We start from the raw sequence: 23548 nt of genomic DNA, 5'->3' as shown, positions 1-23548 counted from the left end.
TTTCAACCATGAAGTGCGGACTTATTCACTTTTTAATAGCGTTTCCTCTCATCAGCGGATCACCTTTCCAGCATGGTATGTTTCAGGGAAAAAGATATTCTGGCACCGAAACACGACAGAGAAACAAGTGAGTAATGAATGTTTGATGTTTACGTCATGCTTGATTGTTAATTAACTGCTCATTTAATTGACCCATTCAAGCGTCTCATTTATCCTCTTATGTGCGTAAATTCATTCAGTCACTTGAGGAAAAGCAATCCATAAAATGAAAAGGCACTGCCGCTCTTTTCTGCAGAAACTGGTGCGCCTACGTTGTGCACAAGAACGTGAGCTGTGCGGTCGTGGGAGGCACGGATAGTTTCGTGCAGCCGGAGGTTTTGCCGTGTCCACCGGAGATGCCAAACTGTGCGCAACAAGTGATGTAAGTTCCCAGAAGTCCAGGACTCAGGGTGAAGGGGGGGGGGGAATCTTTTATTTGTGTTATTATTGTTTAGCAGTGTGAGGCACGGCGTCTATTATAGTGTGGACTGTGATGTTAAAAAAGATCTCTTGGTCTTGTCAGATGTTTCAGATGTGCGTGTGAGGTGAAGGACAAAGCGCTTCCTCCAAAATCCCCCTCTGTTCTGGTTTATGTCAGCTGTTTTGTCATTCTATACTTTAAGTTGTATTGTAGTTTAGATTATTTGTCATCTGTAAGGCCGAAACTGACAACGTTTTCAGGAAGAAAACCTCTAACACATTGTTATACTTTGTGCATTTGTGATCTGCGTCCTTATTTCATAATTACTGCAGCGGTGGAAGTATTCAGATATTGAAAGTAGTAATACCATAGTGTAAAAATACACTCTTTCAAGTAAAAGACTTGCATTTAAAATCGCACTTAAGTTAAAGTATTGGCAACAAAATACACAAAGTACCAAAAGTATAACTTCTCATTATGCAAAATAGCTAATTTCAGAATAATATTACTGGATTTTAATTAGTGATGCATTAATGTGTAAGGATTACTCATGTTGCAGCTGGAGAAGATGGCTCTAATTTCAGCTACTATACTTCTGGGTATTCCTAAAAAGTAGAATGTAGTTGATTTACATGTTTTAATAATCTGAACCTGCAAAGTGACTGAAGCTGTCAAATAAATGTAGTGGAGTAAAAAATAGCATTTTCCCCCAAAATGTACTGCAGTAGAATTATAATGTAGCATTAATTTGAATCGGGTAAATTGTACTAAAGTACAGTATTTGTGTAAATGTACTTTGTTACATTCCCCTACTGGATTGCAGTGCACTTCTTTGCTTTGCCTTTGGTATTTCTGTTATGTAATCAACGGCTCTCTATTAGAAGAAGATTCATTATAGAATTATTATCTTAAAAACTTGACTTGGAAAGCAAAAAGATAATTCCGGCATCTGTGTTGAATCTTCATGAATGGCAGAAATTACTCTGACTTTGTTTTGCTTCAGTGTTCATTGTGCAACAAACACACTTGTGAGATGTTAATCATGGAGTGTCAGGACCTTGTGGGCCAACAGTGTCCTCATGAGTGGAAGTGGTGAGAAGTCTTAGCTGCTTCCTGCCAAGCCTTCCTGATTTATGCAATGACACTGGTGGTTATCTTGTCTTAGTTGATAACAAACAGATTTTATTATGCTATTTGTCATTGTATTGCTGAGAGGGAGTTGCACAAAGTCTTACATTAAGTGTCTAACAAGCAACATTTTTATTATTATTGCTATTATACTAACAAGTTATAAAACATACAATTGTGCAGCATCCCTATATTTTTAGAATGTATTCATGTCTTCATGTTTTAAATGCTTCCAGATATCAGACACACTTTAGGCCCATGTATAAGATTGCGTACAAGACTGTAACGGAGTTGGAGTGGAGGTGCTGCCCGGGGTACCAGGGCCACGACTGCTGGGAGGTGAAAGACATTAAACTGCTCCAAGTGGAGCGCTTGCCTCATGCTCCCTCTGCCTCTGGACATATTCCAGTCCCACAAGGTAAAAGATTAGAACTAAATAAATCTAGCATGGAAATAGGTGAAACAAAATTACGCAAGTAACTGCTGGAGAAATAAAAGCGTTCATGTTTCCTGCTTCCCATCCCCCTTTCTGTCATTTCTCGCTACAGCTCCAGAGCAGCGCACAGAGACCCAGAGGAACCATCCATGGGGAGGGGAGGGGCAGTTTGGAGGTCAGACAGGTCTCAAACCAGCAGGGAGTCATGGAGGATCTCAAAGTGCACAACATCTGGAGGAGGAGGTGCAGGAGCTATCCCAGATGGTCCTTGACATGCAGGCAAGAATGACGGACATGTCCTCCAATCTGAGACTGGATTTCCAAGAGGACGCCAGTAAAATGCTGCTCACGCTGCTGAATAACTACAGACAGCCTGCCAGTGCGAGAGGCGCAGAGACGCACACCGTTCAGGTGCAGGACTTCTCTTTTGGGAGCGAGACAACGCAGATGGACGAGGTCTTGAACAAGATCGGCCAGGTCACAGACGATCTGGAGTCCAAGAGCAATACCCTGGATGACCTGCAGGGTCGCGTCGACCGCCATGACGGACAACTCCATCTGTTAATGGAGGCTGCCCACAACCAGCTGTCAACTCCCCCTCCCGATCCCCCAGCCGGGGATACAGACCTGCGCGCCTACCTGGACGAGAAGATCCGCGCGCTGAGAGAGGAGTTAATGGAGGGCATGGACATCAAACTGGCAGACATGAAGAACTCGTGCGATTATAAAATCACGTCGGTTCAGGAGCAGTGTGAGGGACAAGAAACCAACTACCTCAGCCTGGCAGAGCTCATGGACTCAAAAGAAACTGACCTCCGCAACGAGATCCAGGACCTTAAGACCAAGCTGGTTGATCCAGGAAAGGGAGGCATCCGTCTTGTGGAGAACCTTGAGATCTGTCTGAACTCATCTGAGAAGACTGAAGCTGCCCAGTGTCTCTCTGTGGAGGAGAAGCTGAAGAAACAACAGGCAGAGGCCATCAAAGACCTGAGGGAGACTCTGGAGGACAAGCTGGGCTCCACGGAAGACCGAATCATCACCCTGTTGGTAGATGCAAGCAACAACTCCCTATCTGGCAGTCTTCTGACTGCTGTAGAAAACATCAGCCAAAAAAACTTCCAGACCTGCAGAACTGCTATAGATGCTATGGAGACTAGTCTAAAAGCCCAAATAAATGGCATTGGGACCATGGAGGGGCAACTCCTCAACTTCAGCACCATCATTGAGAACCTAAATGGCGAGTTGAGCAATCTGAAAGGGCGTGCCGGCAAGTTGGAGGACTCGCTATCGGATGCCGTCCACCAGCAGTCTCAGGTGTCTCTGATTCTTAACTCCACATGGGGTCAAGTTGAAACGGGGCCTGAGCAGGAGGCCAAGGACCTTCTGGAGCTCCACAGGACTCAGCATCGGGAGCTGAGAAACCATCTGGACGAGCTGGGCAGGGAGGTGAAAGCAGAGGCCGACCACTGCAGGGAGCGGACTGAAGATGTCGGGAGGGAGATTGCACGCATAGACAGCCGCATTGTTAGCGTGGAGAGTTTATGTGGCCGGCTGGACCCTATCTCTAGTAGCCTCCAGAGGATCAAAGAGGAGCTGAATAAACACGTCTCTGGGTTGTGGACTTGTGTCAACCAGCTGAATGGTACTGTTAGAGCTCACGCCCGTGATATTGGAGGACTGAGGGGAACTTGTGCGAACCTCCAGAACCACATCTCTAATGTAGCCAAAGACCTTCAGGCGATAACAAACAGCAATCCTGGGAAGACAGGTAAGGTGCAAACACAGACTGACCCATTTTATCGCCTCGATGTGTGAATGATTATGTCGTATTATAGGGATTTTAAAGCAACACTTGAATACTTTCTTCTTCTTCAAAAGGAAAAATGTAAACCCCTTAGCAATAAAACGTACTCTTGCTCAACTTCTGGTGCTGAAAAGTGAAGCCAACGCAGAAATGCCAAAACATGCAGTTCCTCAAATGGCCACTAGAAGCTGGCTCCAAAAGTGAGTCAATCCCCATTGACCTCAATGTTAAAATGCCCAACTTAACGTCAGCATGTTTACAGCCTGGTACAAAAAACCGTTTTGGTCTCAAGCTAATACCCCAGTTCATGACAACTATACGTTTAAATTATATTAAGGCTTTAAGTTTGGTAAAATTAAGGGTGTGGCTGCGTTGAGTGACAGGTTGGTGCCGTCTCTGGTCGTCAGCTGCTAGCTGTCTCCTGTGCTGCCTCACCTGGAGCCTCCTCAGCTCCACCAACGATCCACCTCTTTGCCCATTTTTAGAGTTGGGCTCTGCTCTACATTCGTCTCGCTTTAAATACATTTTTCCAGGTTTATACCAGGCTATATTGGATTCATTATCCACAGAAATAGTATAATCTTGAGATCAGTCGAATAGCTGTAATTTTCCCAACCTTTGAGATCATTGCTTGGACTGAAGTCCGTTTGTTTAGTTCATTTATTGGAGAGGCTGCCATATTGGAGTGTGTTTCAGTGTGTGAGTGAGAGTAAGTTGGATTTTCATTTAACCATGTTCTCAGTTACAGGAGGCAGGGTTGATTAAAGACACATGCTTGATTTAATAAACCCCGCTTGTGTTGAGCAATGCCTTGGCATAAAGAAATATTTTTTGCTTGGCTTTTTTTGTGCAAGTCTGCAGTTATGTGTCCATAAACTGTACGTGTATGAAGTTTTTTTGGGGTGTAAAATATGAGAACATCAGGGTGATCATGTTGATGTTTAGCTGTTTGTTTATCATTAATGCTGGATTCTATTCTAAGACTGAGAACAGATTTTCATACTGGTGCATATGTCGCATATTTCTCGTATGTCTACATATGAATGCTGCCTTTGAGACCAAGCTGGACATCTCTCACTCTCGCTTTTGTAAATGTGCACTAGAGGCACGTCCATAATGTTTACGAGCCAACTCTCTTCTTCTGGGACCAGCTAGTTTTTGGGTTTATGTGGCAGGTGATGCAGCGTACGATCCAGTCCAGAATCTCATGGGAGGTGAGCTGGAGTAAAAAAAAAAAAAAAAAGTCCTGGTTCTTGTTCTGGTTCCAGTCCAACTCAGAGGGTGTCTTGATTCATCTCTGTAGCTCAGTCTGTGATGACTGGGACATGTCGCCGCTCCACCCCATGGTTGTTGTCATAATATGGCGTTTAATTCATCATTCTGTCATTGGAAAGTTATTCATGATTTCCACTCAGGCTCAGGGATGTTTCCAGGAGCCTTTTCGATGTTAAAGCTTTGGCTCCTTGTTCGTCTTTGCCCTGCCAGCTGCCTCATCCTATTGCCCCCCACCCTGCATATCCGAGGAGAGTGGAAAATGCTGCTTGGACTAGTCCATTACAGAGACACACAGCTTATCACAGGAAGCACTCATGGCCGCCTTGCTATCGGAGCCAGGAGCTTCAGTGTGTTTGGATGAGATGCTACAGGACTGACGTTTAAAACACAACATCTTCAGTTCTTTATTTTCACTCCTGACTCTTCAAGTCCATCTGCAGTTTTCTCACTTTTTTTTAATTTATTTTTTATTTTTTAACCTGCATGGCTGAGTTCCTTTCCTGGTGAAATAAACAGTGTGAACACTTAAAGCTGCTCCAGGGTCCCAAGGGCCATTAGTCAATATGTTTACCATGATGTCATACCGGCTGTTAACCTTTAAATGAGAGGGTCAGTAAAGGGACGAAGGCAGATGGTAATATGTCTTTATTTAAATGATGACGTTCTCGTTTTGATTTATTATGGCTTGTTGACAGAAATACATAAGCTGCTGAGGTTTTGCTTGAAACACCCATTTCTTCATTCAACGGTGGGCCTCCAGTGAATGTGCACAACAGCTGCTAACAAGAGCAACTTTTGCCAGGTTATGAAAAATCTCCATCACGTCTGGAGTTTCAGATATCACGTTGTTAATAAATAGATTGTGGTCCAGATGTTCTGCAGGTAGGTGGTCCATTAGAATCTACCTGAACTGAACAGTTAGTTAAAAAGATAAACAAACTGCAAAAGGACGATAAACACTTGAGGAACAAAATTATATTTCTTATTTTTAATTGTTAAAAACTGATGTAAAAGTAAAATAAGTAAATTACTTGTCAATATTTATTTATTTTTATGAATAAAGCCATCAGTTAAAATGTATAACCCATTTTCTAAAGATTACCTTATTAGAAAAAAATATATATATATTTAAAGGAATGCTTATAATAGTTTTTTTGTGGAATTCTTTTCAATCCATGATAACGATGCAAATCACAAAATAAAGGGTATGGCTGGTGTTTGCATATGTGGAGCCCAACACTAGTAAGTGCCACTTCCTCAGTTTGTTAGTGTGCAGATGTAAGATTTTTCCTAATCCTTTAACATGTGTTAAAGCCCATCCTTCTCATTGTGTTCGACACGGTGGCCTCAACCCACTTAAAACCATCCTAGAGCTCTATTACGGGGAGGCTCTGAGATAAGACCGCATGGTTCCATGCTTCTGACGATGCTCTGTTGTGAAGCTTGGTAAGGTCAATGACCCTATACAGGAGATAAGGTAGCTTAAAGGGTGACGCATTCTGGTCAGCAGTCAATCATGATAACCCCATGAACCAAAAACAAGATGAGACCTGACGGAACTCCCTCAAGAACAATAAAGCCTTGAGTGTTTGGTGGCTGATCATTTCATACCCTGTTATCTTGACGGATCTCCCTTTTAATCTTCTGAGGCTGGATTTATTGATTCTTAAATCAAAATCTTAAGAGCTCAGTGTGTTTTTCTTCTTCTTTTTTTCTTTCCATAAGTGAGTCATAAAGTCCAACCAAATTGCAGCCGCTGTCATGTGGTATGTAATGTGGAAAGTGGCACAAGGGGCTGTTGTATCCCGGAACTGTTTGGGTCTCAGTGACAACAAAAGGGTTTCCCATGCTGCTGTGCTTGGAAGGATGCAAAACTGCGGTGGACAACCGACCCAGCTGCATTTGTTTACAGCTCACCTCTTTCATCATGACAAATGCTCCCGCGTAGCGTGCATATACATCCTATGTTTTCCTCTTTTATGCTCGTGGCACTCGGTCTGAAACCAGTTTTGAATCCCTCCCCATCAAAGACTGCTCGCGTACCTCGCTTTAAATGAAGGAGCGACACCACTAACAAACGCAGCCCAGAACATAACCATGCGTGTCTATATGCAGACTTCCCACCATGTGCGGTTTTATGGTTCCTCACCGGCCCCCTTTCCACATGTTGTGTTTAACAGGCAGACCTTTCTGGCTTCCACACTAAATGATCCTTCTCCTCGGGGGTGAGGGGACAGGCTGTCCGGTGATTGAACATGTGGCTGTGTCTTGGTATGCTGCTGGTATGCCTTTTATGTGCTGCTCTTTACCTTTTGGAGCCCTTGGGGCCTGTTGTCCCGCTGTGCCCCCCCCCCCCCCCCCCCCCCAGCCAGAGCCAGGAGGGCTAATCTGTTGATAAAAGCCAGGGTTCGACCTCAGCTGTGGTTCTCAGGAATGCAGCGGTGCATGAAGCTCAGAGTTGATCACCGTGTGATGAAGTGGCAGTGGTCTGTCATTTTCTCTGTTTATGTCCATAATAACAGGCTCGGATAACAACTCGCTGTTAATGAGAGTCTACAGAAGCCATAAACTTAAACACAATGGCATGTTGACACTTTGGATCTGCTTTACGTAAAATGTAGGAGTGTCTGACAGGGTCACTCAAAAGCAAAAGCCCTCCACTAAATACTGCTAATATGAACGCTATAATTCGTAGTTTCTGTGTCAGAGAGATATCAGTTTGATCTAAACGTATTATGAATGTTCAACCATAGTTTGCAGCGGAGTTTTATTGGGAGTTATGGTGACAATGCACGTCAAATACACAGTTCAATACAGTATCTCTGGTTGCATCGGGACATTTGTTCAAAGTTTTTCTGTCATGCCCCCCAATGAGAAAAGCACAAATGAATGTGCAAATTAATAACACAAGGCCATTTGTGTCTTCTGCTCATAACTTCAAGGTTTTTGACTTGATTTATGGTCCTCCAAACATCTGTCTCTCTCTGACCTGCAGCCGCATCGCTCACTGCATATCTGTCTTTTTCAGGTGTTCAGGTTGCCGTGGAGGACGGCGGATTCCTCCAAGGTTCAAGTAAGGGCCTCACGAGGCCGGGTGCTCCCCCGGAGGCCCCCCTCCCACAGCCACCTATGATGGAGACCGGAGAGGCGGGACCCCCCGGCAAGATGACCTCGTCCAAGCTGCCCAAAGGAATTGACGGCAGCATGATGCCTGTTCAGGGTTTTGCCGGAGCTCCAGGTGAGACACACACCCACATGTTGCACTCTCCTCTGCATGTTATCCAGGGATTATTTCATGTATCTTTTTTCTTGTTTTATTTCATAGCCTCCCCATTCAAATCCACTGATTTACTAAAACCCAGCACGCTGGTCATCTCAGGTAGATTCTCCTTTAACTTGTTGTGCTGCATCAAAATTTGAGTCTCTCCAGAGCGGATGAAAATGTTCTTCTTTCGATCAGCAGGTGTGAACATGCCCCACAGACTGTCATCACACACAGCGTCAGGTCAGAATTGAATCATCCCACAGGTTCCTGCCTCTATTAACATAATGTTTGTTAGCTCACGTTTCCTGTCCTGTGTTCAGGTGAGAGGGTGTCCTTCTCCGCTGGTCTGACTCTTCCTCCGTTCCAGGGAGAGGTTGGAATCATTCGATTCAACAAGGTGTTGGTCAATGATGGAGGACACTATGACGCTCACACAGGTAACCGTCACTGGCCCAAACAATGAAGCATGAAGCCTTTTACTTTATTGAAAAACTGATTAATCAATTACTGTTGCACCATTCAATTAACTTTAAAAAAAAGTTACACACCCGATCCTGCGGACTATTGTCTCATACAATGGATGCTTATGAGATATGTAAGCTTGTTGATGCTAGCGGCTCTTTGAGGCTGTACTTAGGCCAGCGGTGCTTTCAGTTAAACGCTTCAGCACGCTAAAATGCTCACAATGACAATGTTAACATGCAGATGTTGTGGAGGTGTTATGTTTCTTATGTTGTTTTTAGTATTTTTATTACCGTCACTGTCGTAGTCTCGCATTTATGCTAATTAGCAGTAAACTCAAAGTAGAACTGAGGGTGATGGGACTGTGACTAGTTTAGATTAGACTTCTTTATTGTTCACGCGCATGGAAATATGTCTTTGGTTTCACAGACGTACGTACACTTAAATGCTTCTTTTTCCAAAAACAAAACGGAACAAAAAAGAAAAACATTAAGTGGGCCAAACGGGTGAGATGAAAGTGCATTGTTCTTAAATAGACATAAATAACAGCAGTAGTCACTAATAATGGTTTTCCATTGTTTAGTAAGATGACAGAGGATGGAATAAAAGATCTCTTGAAGATGTTTCTCGTAGCTCTGAGTAGCAAGTATTTAGTCACAAAGTGTAGAAAGAAGTTTGACCTGTTGATGGCTCCAAGTGAAAAGTAAACTGTTCTTCAAAGTGATTTTTATCCATCTTGACGACATGAATGTGTCCATATGAGGGCTATACATAGAATAGTTGGGAGTAAAAACCAAAGATGTTAACCTCATGGTGGCAAATGATCAGTAGGGTTAATCCTCTGGAGAACAATGAATGTCTGCAGAAAATGTCATGGGAATCTATAAATTAAACAGTTTTGAAGATATTTCAAAATGCATAAAAATCAACGTCTGTGTTGTTCTCAGGTATCTTCACAGCTCCAACAGACGGCCGCTACCTGGTGACCGCTGTGCTCACAGCCCAGCGAGGCGAGAGGGTGGAGGCGGTCCTGTCCGTGTCCAATCGCAGCATCCAGAGGTTGGACTCGAGGGGCTTCCTGTCACATGATCAGTGTAACTGCAGCAGCTCGGCCTCCCTGAGCCTGGTTCTGTCGCTGAGGAGAGGAGATCGAGCAGGACTGGTCATGACCACTGGGAAACTCGCCATCTCAGCCTCCTCTGAGATCCTGTCGTCTTTCAGCGCCGTGCTTCTTTACCCCAGCCCGTCAAAACGGTAGCCCTGCTCTCGTTAAAGACACCTTCTGAAAGTGGAGCGTGGTGCACGTTACTGGGGACACACGGTGGTACTTCATTATCAGGAGGGAAAGACAACCAGCAGGAAACAAATTATAAATGAGATTATTTCTATCATTAATGCTAATATATAGTGTGCTTTCATTGCAATTATTTTATATATATTTTTTGTTTATGACCAAGAACATTTAATTGTCGTCCACTGTTTCTTCCTCAATAATTAAAATGTTGATGAATTGTTAAATGCTAAAATTTGAATTCCGTTTAATCCAGTTTGTTCACTTCTTTATAAAATCAGTTACAGTGTTTTGTTATGTTCTCATCCTACAGCTCATACCAGTTTTCATTGTTGCAGATATCTTATTGGTGTAAAACACTCTTTAAATGTTTCAGATACAGCCTGTGCTTTTATTAAAGCATCATCCAACATTTGATTCAACAGTTTAATTGAATATTAATACAATACATGTAGTAAATGTGATGTGTACAGAGTTCATACTTTACACTATGAATGACTTTAAATAGTTCAGGGTTCCTGAGCTCACCTCTCACTGTCTAGCAAATAGAAAGCAGGAAAATACTGTGTGTTCTCTTCAAAGTTCATCACTTTCATAGAAAGAATGCGTTGAATGTTACTTACAGCTGAACAAAAATCAAAAAGAGGCGTAACATTAATATATTGTAGTTTTCACAATGGCAAAATCAAAACAAGTCTGGCAAAAACATCAGCAAAGATTAATTCATCAAAATCGGTTTTTAGTGTCAGCCTATACTGAATACTTAATACCAAATAGCAGCAGTATTTACAGTACACAAAGTGCTTTTTTTTTTCTTGAGCCAAATACTTTCACATTTTTGTCTTTATAGGATAATAAGTGCAAAATCATTAAGCTTTGAAGCAAAGACGTAAGACATTAAATAAGACTATTAAAGAGTGAATAAGGCCTTAAATGGATGAAAACATAGCTGCTATACATATTACGTTGTATTTTTTATTACAGCTCAGTATAATTTTTGCTATTTATTTCTTCATATTGAGCCAGTGGCCAGTTTTAGCACCTCCACTGCCTAAAATTGTGCTTCGGGAATGTCTTGTTATATGCACTGTGACAAAAAGAAAACTGTGCAAATGGTAAGAACCGAACTGATATGTCATACTTTGGCTTTCTTATGTGCCAAAAAGCTAACGGCGCCTTCAAATACACCTCTTAAGTGTGTAGCTCAAGCACAAAGAATACAAGTGCATGATGGGAATAGTCCCAAAATAAGAAGATTATGTAAAAATATGGAACACATTCATATCCCAAAGTTTCTCTCTGAAGTGGAATGTGTCCAAGACGATATAAAACTATTCCAGCAGCCTACAAAACTGACAATTGCAAAATCTTATCAATATTATGAGTCATTAATGTTCTGAGTTACGTTGATTTGAAGTAATTAACTCATCAATGTAAGTTTGAGTTAAAGCAGCTCCTCCAAACACACCTCGGCGATCGGCTGTCTCCAGTAACAGAAGGAGCTGAACTCCGGGCAGCTGAAGGTGGCGTTGTGTTGTGAACTCCGTAAAGGAAAGACGTGCTCCACCAGCTCACTCAGCCGGCTGTATCTGTGAACAGAAAAGCAGCGATGGGAACAATGAACATGTGTCTGAGAGAAACGGCTGACAGACACACAAACCAGTGACGCTTCCAACACTCACGATGTTTTATTGCCTTTGGCTTGCTCCAGGATCAGCTCCCCTTTGGGATTCACGGTGAATATCCGGCACACAGGCACGCCCACTTGCTTGTAGGCAAACACGTCCTTAAACGCAGGGAAAAAGACAATGAGGATCATTGTCAGAGTAATTGCATCCAACTGTTTTGATGAAGAAGAAGAAGAAGTTACGTCTACGTACGCTTTCTCTGTTTCCAAAGGCTGCATAGAAGGGATGCGTGTTTGGGAAAAACAGGTTCTTGATGTCCGTGAGGCATTCGATCTTGAACTTCTCAGGCTTTTTCTCTATGACCTCTCTAACGAGAGAACGACAAAGAAAGGATTACAGACGTAAGCTCTGACCTGCTGCGGGAGTTGCTCACTTTAAATGAACTTATACAACTTTAAACATTCATAACCATCAATGAGTTTCCAAAATCACCATAAAAAGAGGTTAGTAAGGTCACCAATCAGTGGTTTTCAGAAACTGTTCTAAAACAAAAGAATTAAAGGTATCATCACAATGTGGGTAGTACATGCATGTTCATTTTTATTTTATTTTAATGCGTCAGGCTTTAGGGCTATTGTTTGCACAGATGGTATACAAAGAATGCGGAAGTGCAATCTGTATTTCGAACAACAGCCCTAGAGTGTCGTCAGGCGGACTTTTGCTGGCAAATGAGCAGAGAGCTCTGGTTGCTGGGAACATGAGGGAACATTGTTCATTACACTGCTCACATTGTAATGATACAAAGCGGGTTGAAAATCAGCAAAGTAAAGATCAGTCAACGCTGCTTCAAATCCTCGTCGTAAACAAGTCCTGGTTAACATCTTTGACTGAAATTCTAAATAGAATTTCAGCCTCACCGTGACTCATCAAAATCAAGCTGAAGCTGAAACTTAGGATAAATGCTGAGGGGAGGTTTTGTACCTGTGGAAGGCAGAGAAGAGGCTGCTGGGAGAGAGCATGAGGGGTCCTTGAGGCAGGAGAGTCCCTCTGTCGTTCACCCAGTGCAGATATCCTCGGGTCATGTCGGCCATGCCGATTGCTCGGGCCGAACAGTACAGGAACTTGTAGCCATTCCTGTAGCAGTGATCGATGGGTTAAATCTTTTACTTAACTGGAGCCACTTTGCTGTTTGACGTCTTTTATGCAATAACAACACCCGCATTTTGTAATAAACAGCTTGAATGCAATATTTAATACATTTCCCCGCATTTTGTAATAAAGGATTACAAACTGCAATGGTGAGAGTTTACATTTTTTTTGTGAAAATGTTATAATACATGCGCTATGTAACAACCAACCAAAACAGATGTCTTCATCTTGATGTAGTTTTGGCCAATTAAAGATAATCTACTAATCTGCTGAATCTACTGATCTTTATTTTGGTTGGTTATTACAGAATACATGTATTATTATATTTTCATGGAAAAGGGTTGCCTTTTGAATGAAATTAGGTGAAAATACATTACATTTTGTCTAGTTACCTAATGCGTTATTACATAATGTTTACTTAATTACTTAATGCTGACGATAGTAATCAACCGGTATCTTACTCGTGCACGGAGTGGTAAAGCTTAGCGATGCCTTGATGAGTCCAGTCTTTCCCGAGCTGAGGGAGAATCTGACCGAACACATCTGATCTGTGGGAAGAAAAACGATTCAGGGTAGTAAATACTAAATACACTGAAAAGTAAATACTATGTAAAAACTCTGATACAAATATTGTGGGATTGGAGGATTTAAGCGAGCAGCCTGAGAACAGGACAGTGTGATTTATTGCGGCCTGAGAATGAACATTTAGATTCTCTCGTACTTGGTGATGGTGCCGTCGATGTCGGAGATGATGACCTTGTCGTCCCAGCTCCACAGGTAGATGGTGCCCTCGCAGCGACACGTCCCCTGGTACTGAGTGGTTATGCTGAAGGTGACGTCATTGGGCCCCTCTCTTAGCTTCAGGGTGGCCTGCAAGAGACAGAAAATGAGTGAGTTTAAATGCGCACCTCTTGAACAGCAATTGTCCTTTTCATTCCGTATGCATGATCAGAAGAACAGCAGACTGATGAGACAGTACCAGTGATCACTTGTCTTACTATCTGGTCAGACGACAGGCGGAGGGACTTCTTGTAGGAGTGAAAAGCCGGCGCCGGTGCCGGGCCTTCTGGCTGCACGGGCTCAGTAGGTGTCGGAGCAGGAGCCACAGCGTTCAGCTCTTTAGTCTCATCGTCGCTGGACCACTCTGCTGCTTTCTGCCTGCCGGACAGAAAACAGACAAATATTATGTCAAAATAAGCACAATAACACAACAATGTTGCAATGCTTTATAGATGTGTGTGTGACTCGGGGTCAACAAGAAAACCCTGCAGTATCATTTAGCGTCACCAGAGGGCAGTAGACTTCCTCCTCTGCCTGTAACTCTGCTGTGTTCAACAGTAAATATGCAGAATGCTTTTTGACTTCTTATTTTCCACAACAACTGGATGCATCCTTAATAAGCTTTAACACAAACTATAATCTCCCAGCTGGCTCCTGAGTTCTTAACGCTGAGTTTATTAGTCACAAAATGTGTGTGTGTGTGTGTGTGTGTGTGTGTGTGTGTGTGTGTGTGTGTGTGTGTGTGTGACTGTAGTGTTGTGAGGAAGCCAGAGCTTTGTTGCTGACTCACTGTGTTTCTGGGGCCTGGTGAAGGGCAGGGCTCTCTCTGGTCACAGACTCCTGTTGCTCTAACTTGGTCTCTGATGATAACTGAAGAAAGACAGAGACATTATTAGACATTATTTACATGATAATGTGAAATAGCGATGTTATGGTTACTGACGCATTTGGGCAACCTGTTCCTAATTTGACTTGAATCATTTACAATGCAAAGTAACAGTGTGGGATTCCCACTGACCTCCACTATACTGACAACCATAGACTGTATGTAAGAAGTGGACGTAGTCACCGAGGCGTCACCCATTGGTTTGTCAACTACAGTTTTGAAGCCTCGGGTTCGGCTCTTTGGCCGTCACCATCTTGGTTTTTTGCAACCAGAAGTGACATGAGAGGGTGGAGCTAAGTACAACCGAACACTGATAGCCCTGCTTTATCGTCAATTTTATGCAAAATTGGACCATAATTTACTAAATGAACATCATGCTGTATTGAAGAAGACTTGAAACTAGAGATTGAGACCACAAACTCATGTTTACAATGTTTGCTGAGGTAATAAATTAAGTGAGAAGTAGGGTCGTTTCTCATACAATCTGACTTATTTTTGCAACCAGAGAGTCGCCCCCTGATGGCGATTAGAGAGAATGCAAGTGTAAGGCACTACAACGTTGGCTTAACTTCTATAATCCGGAGGTTGCCGCCTGCTGTAAACACACAGATGAAAGTGTGACTTTATCTAAAAGACTTTTGGCTAAGTCACACATTCAGTACCTGCTTTATGCTGCTCTTTCTCCAGAACCACCAGCGTCCAGACTTTTTGGGCATTTTCTCCTTCACCCAGGCCTCCTCAGTAGCCTGATATTCAGATAAATTATTCATGTGTCAATAGATTAAATGTGCAGCTACAGAGTACACTATAAACACATTAGACCAAGAGGATACCTTTGGCAAGTTCTTCTGAAAAGCCTGCATACTAAGTATCAACGGTGCTGCCAGAGTCCAGTTGTAATATCTGAGAAAAGAGGTTTAATTATTTATTGATTCACCTGTTAGACTGTGATGAGGGTTTAGCAACTGAATAAGGACGTCGGAAAACTCACCTGTTTGCAATTCTAACCACCAAATTGGGATTGTCGATTACTGCTGGATTCTCTGCAAATTCATTGTAGGTGATGATGTGCTCCATGAATTTCTCTGAAATAAATGGAACATGAAAGCATGATTTAAAAATCAATTTTAAGACGTTTTATTAATGTTCATGCAATGAATAATGGCTGTTATCAGAGATTACTGGGTACCTTTAGGGATCTCCGAGTTCTCACCAACACCTCCGCACAGCGACAGCGTGACGTCAGGGAGGTCACCAGCAGAGTCCGACAGACACTCGGTGCCGCTGTCTGCTGCTGCGCTGCCAACAGACTGGGGAGACTGGGATCCAGAGCGCCGCCCCATCTCGTCCCAGTGTTTAGGAACCTGATCCGACTCGCTGAAAACAAACACAGATGGTTAGTTATTATAAATAGTTGCAGCCATTATTGTCCTTACTTCTGTGACACCCAAACACTCCTGAAAGAGACGATAGGACTTCTCTCTAGAAGGATTAGGAGGTTTGTACCTTTTTGGGAAGTACCGGGCAACAACATCAGGGTCAAGTGCATTCAGGTCATCCAGGTAAATGTCTTCAGGCCCCTGATGTTGGCTCCTCTTCCTCACACCTTTTCATGAAAGCAAGACAAAGAGACGCCTTCTCAGAAATCGCTGACGTCATTTTTTTCTGCATGTGAATGCAGAGCCGCCCCAGAACATAAACTCAGGCCCAAATAGAAACCACATCCTTCCTGTTAACATTCACTTACATCTCAACTGTATGTAGAGTGTTACTCGAGACTTTCCCACGTCTAAGAACGATTAAGGAATTATAATACTCGTATACACATGTTTTGTAAACATTCATGACAAATAAGCAGATAGAAGTAAAGTTTTCAGCCTGTTTTGAAGTCCTTGAAGTCATTCTCGGGATACTTAACATTGTAATGAAACATAACTTTCATTCATATATCCATACTGCAGAATGAACATTACTGTAGTGATACAGGACTTTGTGTTACCTCTCTTCTTGACGGGCGAGTCGCTGGGTTTCGAGGAGGCATCAGGACAAACCGAGTCTCCAGCTATGTTACTGGCTCCGCTGCCAGCAGAGCCGCTGTCCCTGTGGCTGGGCGGCGAAGACTTCCACCTGGTCGTGTGTGCGGTGTTTGGGCTGAGGTCAGAGGTAGTGGGACATGGCACGGAGGTAAAACTGCTGGACCTTAAATCTGAAAGGTCCGGCTTGTGCCTGACGATGTCCGTATTGGGCGACGGAGCTTCGGGGGGCGGCGGCTTACAGATGCACTGATCAATTTTAACAGTCCGCGGCTCTGGCTTTATAATACTGCAAATGAGATCTGTGGTTCTCTCTCCTTCCCTTTCCTCCATGGCTTCTGTGTTCAAGATAACCCTGAAATGTGTGTTCTCAGAGGGAGTGATGGTCAACATCTTTGGCTCTGATTTGTCCTTTTTGTTGACCTAGATGCAAGAAAGAAAGATTAAGTATACGTGGAAAATAATCCTCAGGATATGAACTAGACTTGAAACAAATCTCCCTTGTCTCAAAGTTTAGACCGGATCCTGCAAGTCTAGATCTGCATCTCACCCTGGTGGATTCTGGAAACTCTCCCCAGGTCCACTGCATGTGGGACTCGGCCCTGAGCATGCTCTCTGCCGGCTTCACCATCAGCTCAGAGTCACTCTTGGGCGACGTGGACTCCGACATCTCCCTGCTGTAAACAAACACCACATTTCCACTGAGTCAGCTGTTACGGCCTTATGGGAGTGATTTGTTTAACTCTGCCCTTCTTGTTTTGATAAAGTGGATCGTCTCATTGTTTCTCTATGCTTGTACAAACAATGTAAATATTGAGAGACGGGGTGGCGTACTCTGTGCAAGGGGACCAGTCTCCATCAGAGAAAGGGTAGCTGTCCCATTCGAAGGCCGTCAGGGAGGAATGTTGCCTGTGGTCCATATTCTCCTTCATCGTGGAGGATGCAGATGCCCTGACGACAGGAAGCAATGAAATCAACCAAAAGAATTCTGGGGACTAACGTAAAAATCCAACTTTTAAACTGTCTAATTACCGTCCATTGTTGCCTTTGTGCTCCTCATCTGAACTGAGCTCACACTGCTCCAGCTCCCCGCCTGCAGTTGTGCTTGGCTCCTCCTTGCGAGACTCGGCCTTGTGCTTTTTTCGGCGTCTCCTCTTCTTCTTGCCGGCTGCGTTGGAGCCGGGTTGGAGGATTCCAGAGGACGGGTCTTCTGGACTCGGAGGCTGACTGCTCTCCGACGCTGAGCCGCCACATCTGGGCTCCCTGCTCCTGAGCAGAGCCTCCTCTGTGGGGATGGGTGACGTCACCAGGTGGGCTGGAACAATCTCCTGTGTTGAGGGGGGGAAAAAACACAATAGACAGGACTATGAGTCTACACCCATGCAGCAAGCAGGAAGTGTATGTTCTTATCACAGTCATTTGTTTCTACTAGTAATCAGTTTAAACTCAACATAAAAATCTTTCATTTTCAATACAAACTGTTCAATACTCACGTTGTGCTGCTCTGTCTCCTGGACAAAAAAGGACTCTCCATTGTCTCCAAGCTTCATGTGCAGCTCTACAGGTTCCCCATTGATTTCTATGTCAATCTGAAGAGTCAAACAACACATTTCTGTTTAAAATACTCTGAACTTTACTGTGTAATTCAACACATTCTCCTCAGGTGGTCTCAGCAGACCTCAATGAAGTTTGTTCACAGGAGAAAAGCCCCGTATGCATGCACAACACAGCTTATGGATCAAAACAAAAACTGTGCCACAGATTTACCTGAAGAATTAGAGTTAAGCCAGAGAAGAAAAGTTTAAATCCATGTATTAAACAGACCTGGGCTGCCTGGGTGGAATTGGGTTGTTATAAATGCTCAATAACATATGTAGACATACAGTATGTAAGTTTTTGAAATGTTCAATATTGTACTGAGGAAAAGTACAGAATGCCATATTTGTACGGAAATGTTTGCTTCAAAACGAATGCAAACATTCGTTAAAAATACTGCCAAAAGACTCAAAAACTAAACCTCAAAACATTCAGAGATATCAATATTTGGGCACTCACTACTTTCTCCCTGGAGCGCAGAACTCCCAGTTTTCCAAAGCGAACGTGGAAGGGGGAGCACTGGAACGTCCCGTCGGGCTGTCGGACCACGATCACGTCGATGCAGCCCGACAGAGTGGCCTGATTGATCCCCTTATACAGCTCCTTCACCGTCACCAGCACCTGGCCCGCCAGCTGCCCCACGTAGTTCATGGTGTCCCCCTGTCAGTGAGAAGACCCTTCATTAATGAATAATTACTCTGCATTTATTACCTTCTAAAACACCTCTAACACTGCTAAACTACTAGCAGAATGACACCACACACTACTTTCCTTTTGCGTCTTTCTAGGTCAGTGTCCCGGTAGTACGGCTCCTGTTGTTCAGAATAGTCTGCAAAGGAAATGCAAGCCGGTCCCTAAACACAGCGGCTCTGTCCCATTTTCCTCAAAAGAGTCCTGAGCTGATGGAGACGTAGTCGGGCCCTCCATTGCAGCAACTAGAGCAGAGCGGACAGGGTGCGTGTTTCTGTTACACTAAAACTATAAATTCTGGGTAAAAACCAGCCACCGTAGTTCTATTTAAAGTAGAATGTCACTATTTGAGCATGCCACTTTACTGCTCAGTGATGCCTCTGTTTTCTCTTGATCATCCCTGTAGGTCAACGTCAGCGTGAGTCATGTGACTGTCATTATGCGCTCGCACCTCGGCTCAGCACCTGTAATTACTGTGGAGGACACAACTCCATTTTATAGATACGTGTTTGCAGCTTGGAGATTATCTGGACAAGGGCTTTCGGTTTCTGTGTGTGTGTGTGTGTGTGTGTGTGTGTGTGAACTAGTGAACTTAAGGGTTGAAATATACTCGTCTGCTGGGAATAAGTGAAATAATATAGCTATGATAAATACATGAAATATATCAAGAACACAACACGTGATGTCATGCCTCACATGCTGGACGTACTGTACCTCTACTCTTTATGATAATCAGCTTACTATCAGGTGACAACAGTGTGCCACTAAAACTCTGCTGACTTTCACGTGATTACAATATTACAATTAAGACGGGGCGATATTCAATAAAAATAAAGTCAATATGAAATAACCACATCGTTTTGGATACTCTTAATTAAATACTTGACAAATGAAAAGTATTTTCTCATTTAATTAAGAATTTATGTGCAAAATAATCAGATTCTTAGAAATTTGAGTCATGTGCTCATTATCGATTTAGACGAGCTAATTGTCCATGAGGGTATCTCCATTTATGATTTAATATCAGACGATTATCAGCCAGCCCTATTACAATATAAAGTAGGATTGGACAATGTGGCGATAAACACCATGAAAGAAAATTAGATTTACTGTGATTTATCCGTGTGATTTTCTATTGTGGTATTTTATTCATTATTGGTAACCTCTAATGTAAGGTAGTCTACAGGTGTTTGGTTTGGGTTAAAAATAGACTCGGGATTAAAAATTGGGTCAAGATTACAGTTGGGATTAGACCCCTAATAGTTAGAGATCAAGTCATACAAATGTTGTGTTTGCTATAACAGAGCCACAATTTATTAAAGAAAAACATCGCTCACTCCGTATTCAAATGTAAGTCTGACCAGCACCCAAACTCACCAGGGTCCAAGGGGACCTCAGGTGCAGCCGGTCTCTACAGGTAACCCCCCTCCTCTCCTCCCCTGCCCTCCTCAGCCCACCTGCTCCTGCTCTGTGCCATGCAGTGCAGCTCCTGTGACCTTTCTCAAACCTCTGACTGAACACAAAGTCTTAGAAAATATCCCCCAGTCTGAGTCCTAAAACGCTTACATAACTTCTCCTAACACCGTCACCGCCGTCATGTGCATGAAAAGTCTGCACAGAGACCACAAAACAGCTTACGGGAACATTTCAATCTATTTGTTTGACTAATAATTTACTGTATAATGAGAAAACAATGTCATTTAGCATGTTAGTATGCAGGACCATATTGCCATGCTAATGCATTTAAGCATGCTTTGGTATGTTAGCATTAATCTCAGCTGGTTTAGAGGTCATTCACTGAACTAAGGTGGTGGAGCTACATGAAGAGTCACCAACGTCATTATGATTCATCCTCTGGAGATCATGAATGAAACAGTCTATACAGCCATGCGTGTGGCTCTGGCTTTGACTAAATGCTAACAAGCTCACAATGACAATGCTAACATGCTGAGGTTGATAAAATGTTTAACATAGTCACCATCTTGGTTTAGCGTGTTAGCATGCTAATATTCTAATTAGCACAAACCAAAGTATAGCTAAGGCAGATAGAAATATGAGTTTTGTAGGGGGATCAAAAACAATATTAGGAACATGAACGCGTGTACCAAAACCAAAGGCGATCCATAGAATAGTTGCCAAAGTCACCAAAGTTAGGATACATCATCTGGGGATCATGAATGTCTGAGCAAAGTGTTGTGGGTCAGGGGATCACCAGAGTCATTAAGATTCATCCTCTGGAGACTCTGAATGTCTGAACATAATAGCAATCCATCCAATAGTTGTTGTATTCATATTTTAGTCTTGACCAAAGAAGAAGACCAACATTTCTCTCCCAACAGCGACGCTGCTAGCATTACTAAACATGATTTAGTGTTGATTAAGTCACAGCTGTAACTGAATGATAACTAATATCACTAAAAGCCACTCTAAGCATCCAGTGAACTAAGCCACCGGTTGATGATAGTGTCACACTGTACATTGTGTTCCTGCTGTGGCTTTCCCCTCAGTGAACCGCAGCACACTGCAGAGTGAAAATGCATCCCTCATTTAGTGGACAAAGCAGAAGAGTCTCGATGAGAGTCACCAGCCTGCGATAACTGCGATAACAGCGCTGCACAACCCGAACTCTCTGGTGAGCTGACTACACACAACAGGATCTACACAACAACACACAGCATTTAGTAAGAGCCTGGACTCCCACGGCTCTCCGTACAGGCAACTCTGCTGCAGCACTTCAAGCCTGAATAAATGTGTCTGATGATAATCTGCAGAATCAGGCCGGCTGAAAATGTGCAGGAATTAGAGTTCAGTTCAATCAGAGTTCGCTCTCTGATCATTAAAAGTGTTCACATGAAGGAGCCACACAAACTCTCTGTTTGGACAAAAAACTCAACAGAAAGTCCACTTATCATTTTGTAAAAAATGCGTAAAAAGAAAACACAAATGATTTTCTATAGCCCATGCTGAGTTATTAAAAGAGCTTGTTTGTCCAACAAACCCAAAGTTATTCAAATTACTATCACAGAAGAAAGCTGAGACGCTTGAACCAGTAAATAATTCATTTAGGTATTTTTTTATGCAAAAATATGTGTAAGCTCCATTTGCACGACAACTAAGCAAAGTCTAACGATGAAGACGGGTCGAAAGCTCCAGAAAAAGTGAGGAAGTGGATCTTAAAGGGCAAAACAAAAAGAAAGAGAAAGAAACTAGAAGCAGATGGTGTTGTACTTCCATTTTGTGGATGTGCATTCACAGGAAACGCATGGCAACTACTTAAAAGTTTAAAGCTGCATTAAGACAATAATACCGCCTCCATGGACAAATATACTCAGGCTCACCACAATACAAAAGGCCCTGTACTCGATGACGCAAATCCAGTACAGCCAGATCTCATCCACGACACTCTAAGGGGACTTTAGGAGGTGTTAATCCTGTTTACAAGATTAGGACAAATCTAACTTTCCCTGTCTCGGCACGTTCGTCCTGATACGTCCAAGAGTCCAACGTGATTCAGAGTCAGTGTTGTTGTGACCGACACTGTGTCACCGCAGGTTTTTATTTCAACCAGCGGGTTCAAACCAAACATCACAGTGTCTAGTTAACTGTATGCTGATAAGAACTCTATATGGCTGCATCTTACAAGTATTTTCACTTGATTTATCCGTTCGCTATTATCTTAGATTCAACAATCATTCAGTCTGCTAAATGTCAGCGTCACACAGTTCAGAGTATGTTTGTCAATCTAATCGATTCATCAACTATGTGTTGCCATTTCAGCACCAATGCTGTTTATTTTCCATTATTTAGATATCCTCAATCACTGGTCATTCAGTTGTGTTGCACACAGCAAAACAGCAGTTATAACAGCAGTTATAACAGCCTTAATCTCAGTAAATACTGACTCTCATTTCACAGTTGAGATGTAATACAGTACACTGATATATCTCTATAAATCAGGATCCTTATCTCTATTTGAGAGTGTGCTGTTTATAACAAGCAAACGATAAAACCTGCATACTTTCAGCCAGTGTGAGGACTATACCATTATAAAGAAGTATATATCTACCTCATAATATTTATGATATTGACAAAAATCGAGTCCAATCTGTACAAAAGCACCTGTACATTTTAATTATTCAGGTATAACAAAGTATTTCAAACCTATGGGGCGTTTAGGGACACAACTCCGCGGTTTAATCTGACAAACAAGACATTTATGAGAAAGACTGGAATGTTATGAACAGCAACCAGGTGATGTACAGAAGTAAAAGTCCGCTTGGCCCTCATGACGAAGGCACAGAGAGTCTGCTCCTCCGTGTTTATCGCAAATATCCGCTATCACAACACTTCACACGCGATACTTAGTATCGCACAACACTTCACACGCGATACTTAGTATCGCACAACACTTCACACGCGATACTTAGTATCGCACAAGAGTTACATAAACGCCGCTAAATGACTCCTGAAGACGGTACACGCGACATGAATTAGCATTAATACAATTTCCGTCTCGTTTTGTTTCTCTAGAAGAGATTAAATGGCGTTATAAGGAGGAGAATGGCTGATGAGAGCCTCCTACCTGCTGGAGAAGAGGCTCACCCGCAGGCAGTCACACCTTCAGTCAGCTCCTCCACCGGGTTGAGTCTCTAACGCTGCTGTGAT

The 23548-nt window shown here is 42.9% G+C and overlaps 2 protein-coding genes across 2 annotated transcripts; one reads left to right on the top strand and one right to left on the bottom strand.

Annotated features, from left to right (window-relative positions):
• The first annotated feature begins 8 nt into the window (after positions 1–8).
• On the top strand, positions 9–10311 carry emilin2b (elastin microfibril interfacer 2b). The gene is made up of 9 exons (XM_076080563.1): positions 9–127; positions 296–421; positions 1825–2006; positions 2137–3792; positions 8132–8341; positions 8429–8482; positions 8567–8608; positions 8689–8805; positions 9778–10311. The coding sequence occupies exons 1-9, from the start codon at positions 9–11 to the stop codon at positions 10086–10088; spliced, it is 2817 nt and encodes a 938-aa protein (XP_075936678.1). The 3' UTR covers positions 10089–10311.
• A 222-nt stretch (positions 10312–10533) lies between these two features.
• LOC142937446 (phosphatidate phosphatase LPIN2-like) lies at positions 10534–23548 on the bottom strand. The gene is made up of 20 exons (XM_076080381.1): positions 23466–23548; positions 18653–18853; positions 18091–18186; positions 17630–17925; positions 17432–17548; positions 17148–17274; positions 16564–17020; positions 16071–16170; positions 15754–15941; positions 15556–15649; positions 15398–15467; positions 15227–15310; positions 14469–14548; positions 13897–14056; positions 13620–13768; positions 13360–13446; positions 12731–12883; positions 12002–12116; positions 11804–11907; positions 10534–11710 (listed from the first exon to the last, which is right to left on the bottom strand). The coding sequence occupies exons 2-20, from the start codon at positions 18842–18844 to the stop codon at positions 11566–11568; spliced, it is 2814 nt and encodes a 937-aa protein (XP_075936496.1). The 5' UTR covers positions 18845–18853; positions 23466–23548; the 3' UTR covers positions 10534–11565.

This window comes from Anarhichas minor, unplaced genomic scaffold (assembly GCF_050575085.1).
Source record: "Anarhichas minor isolate MPS153535 unplaced genomic scaffold, ASM5057508v1 ptg000074l, whole genome shotgun sequence".
NCBI classification, from domain to species: domain Eukaryota; kingdom Metazoa; phylum Chordata; class Actinopteri; order Perciformes; family Anarhichadidae; genus Anarhichas; species Anarhichas minor.
The sequence above is the reverse complement of the archived record's forward strand: the minus strand, read 5'-3'. Positions and strand labels throughout refer to the sequence as shown.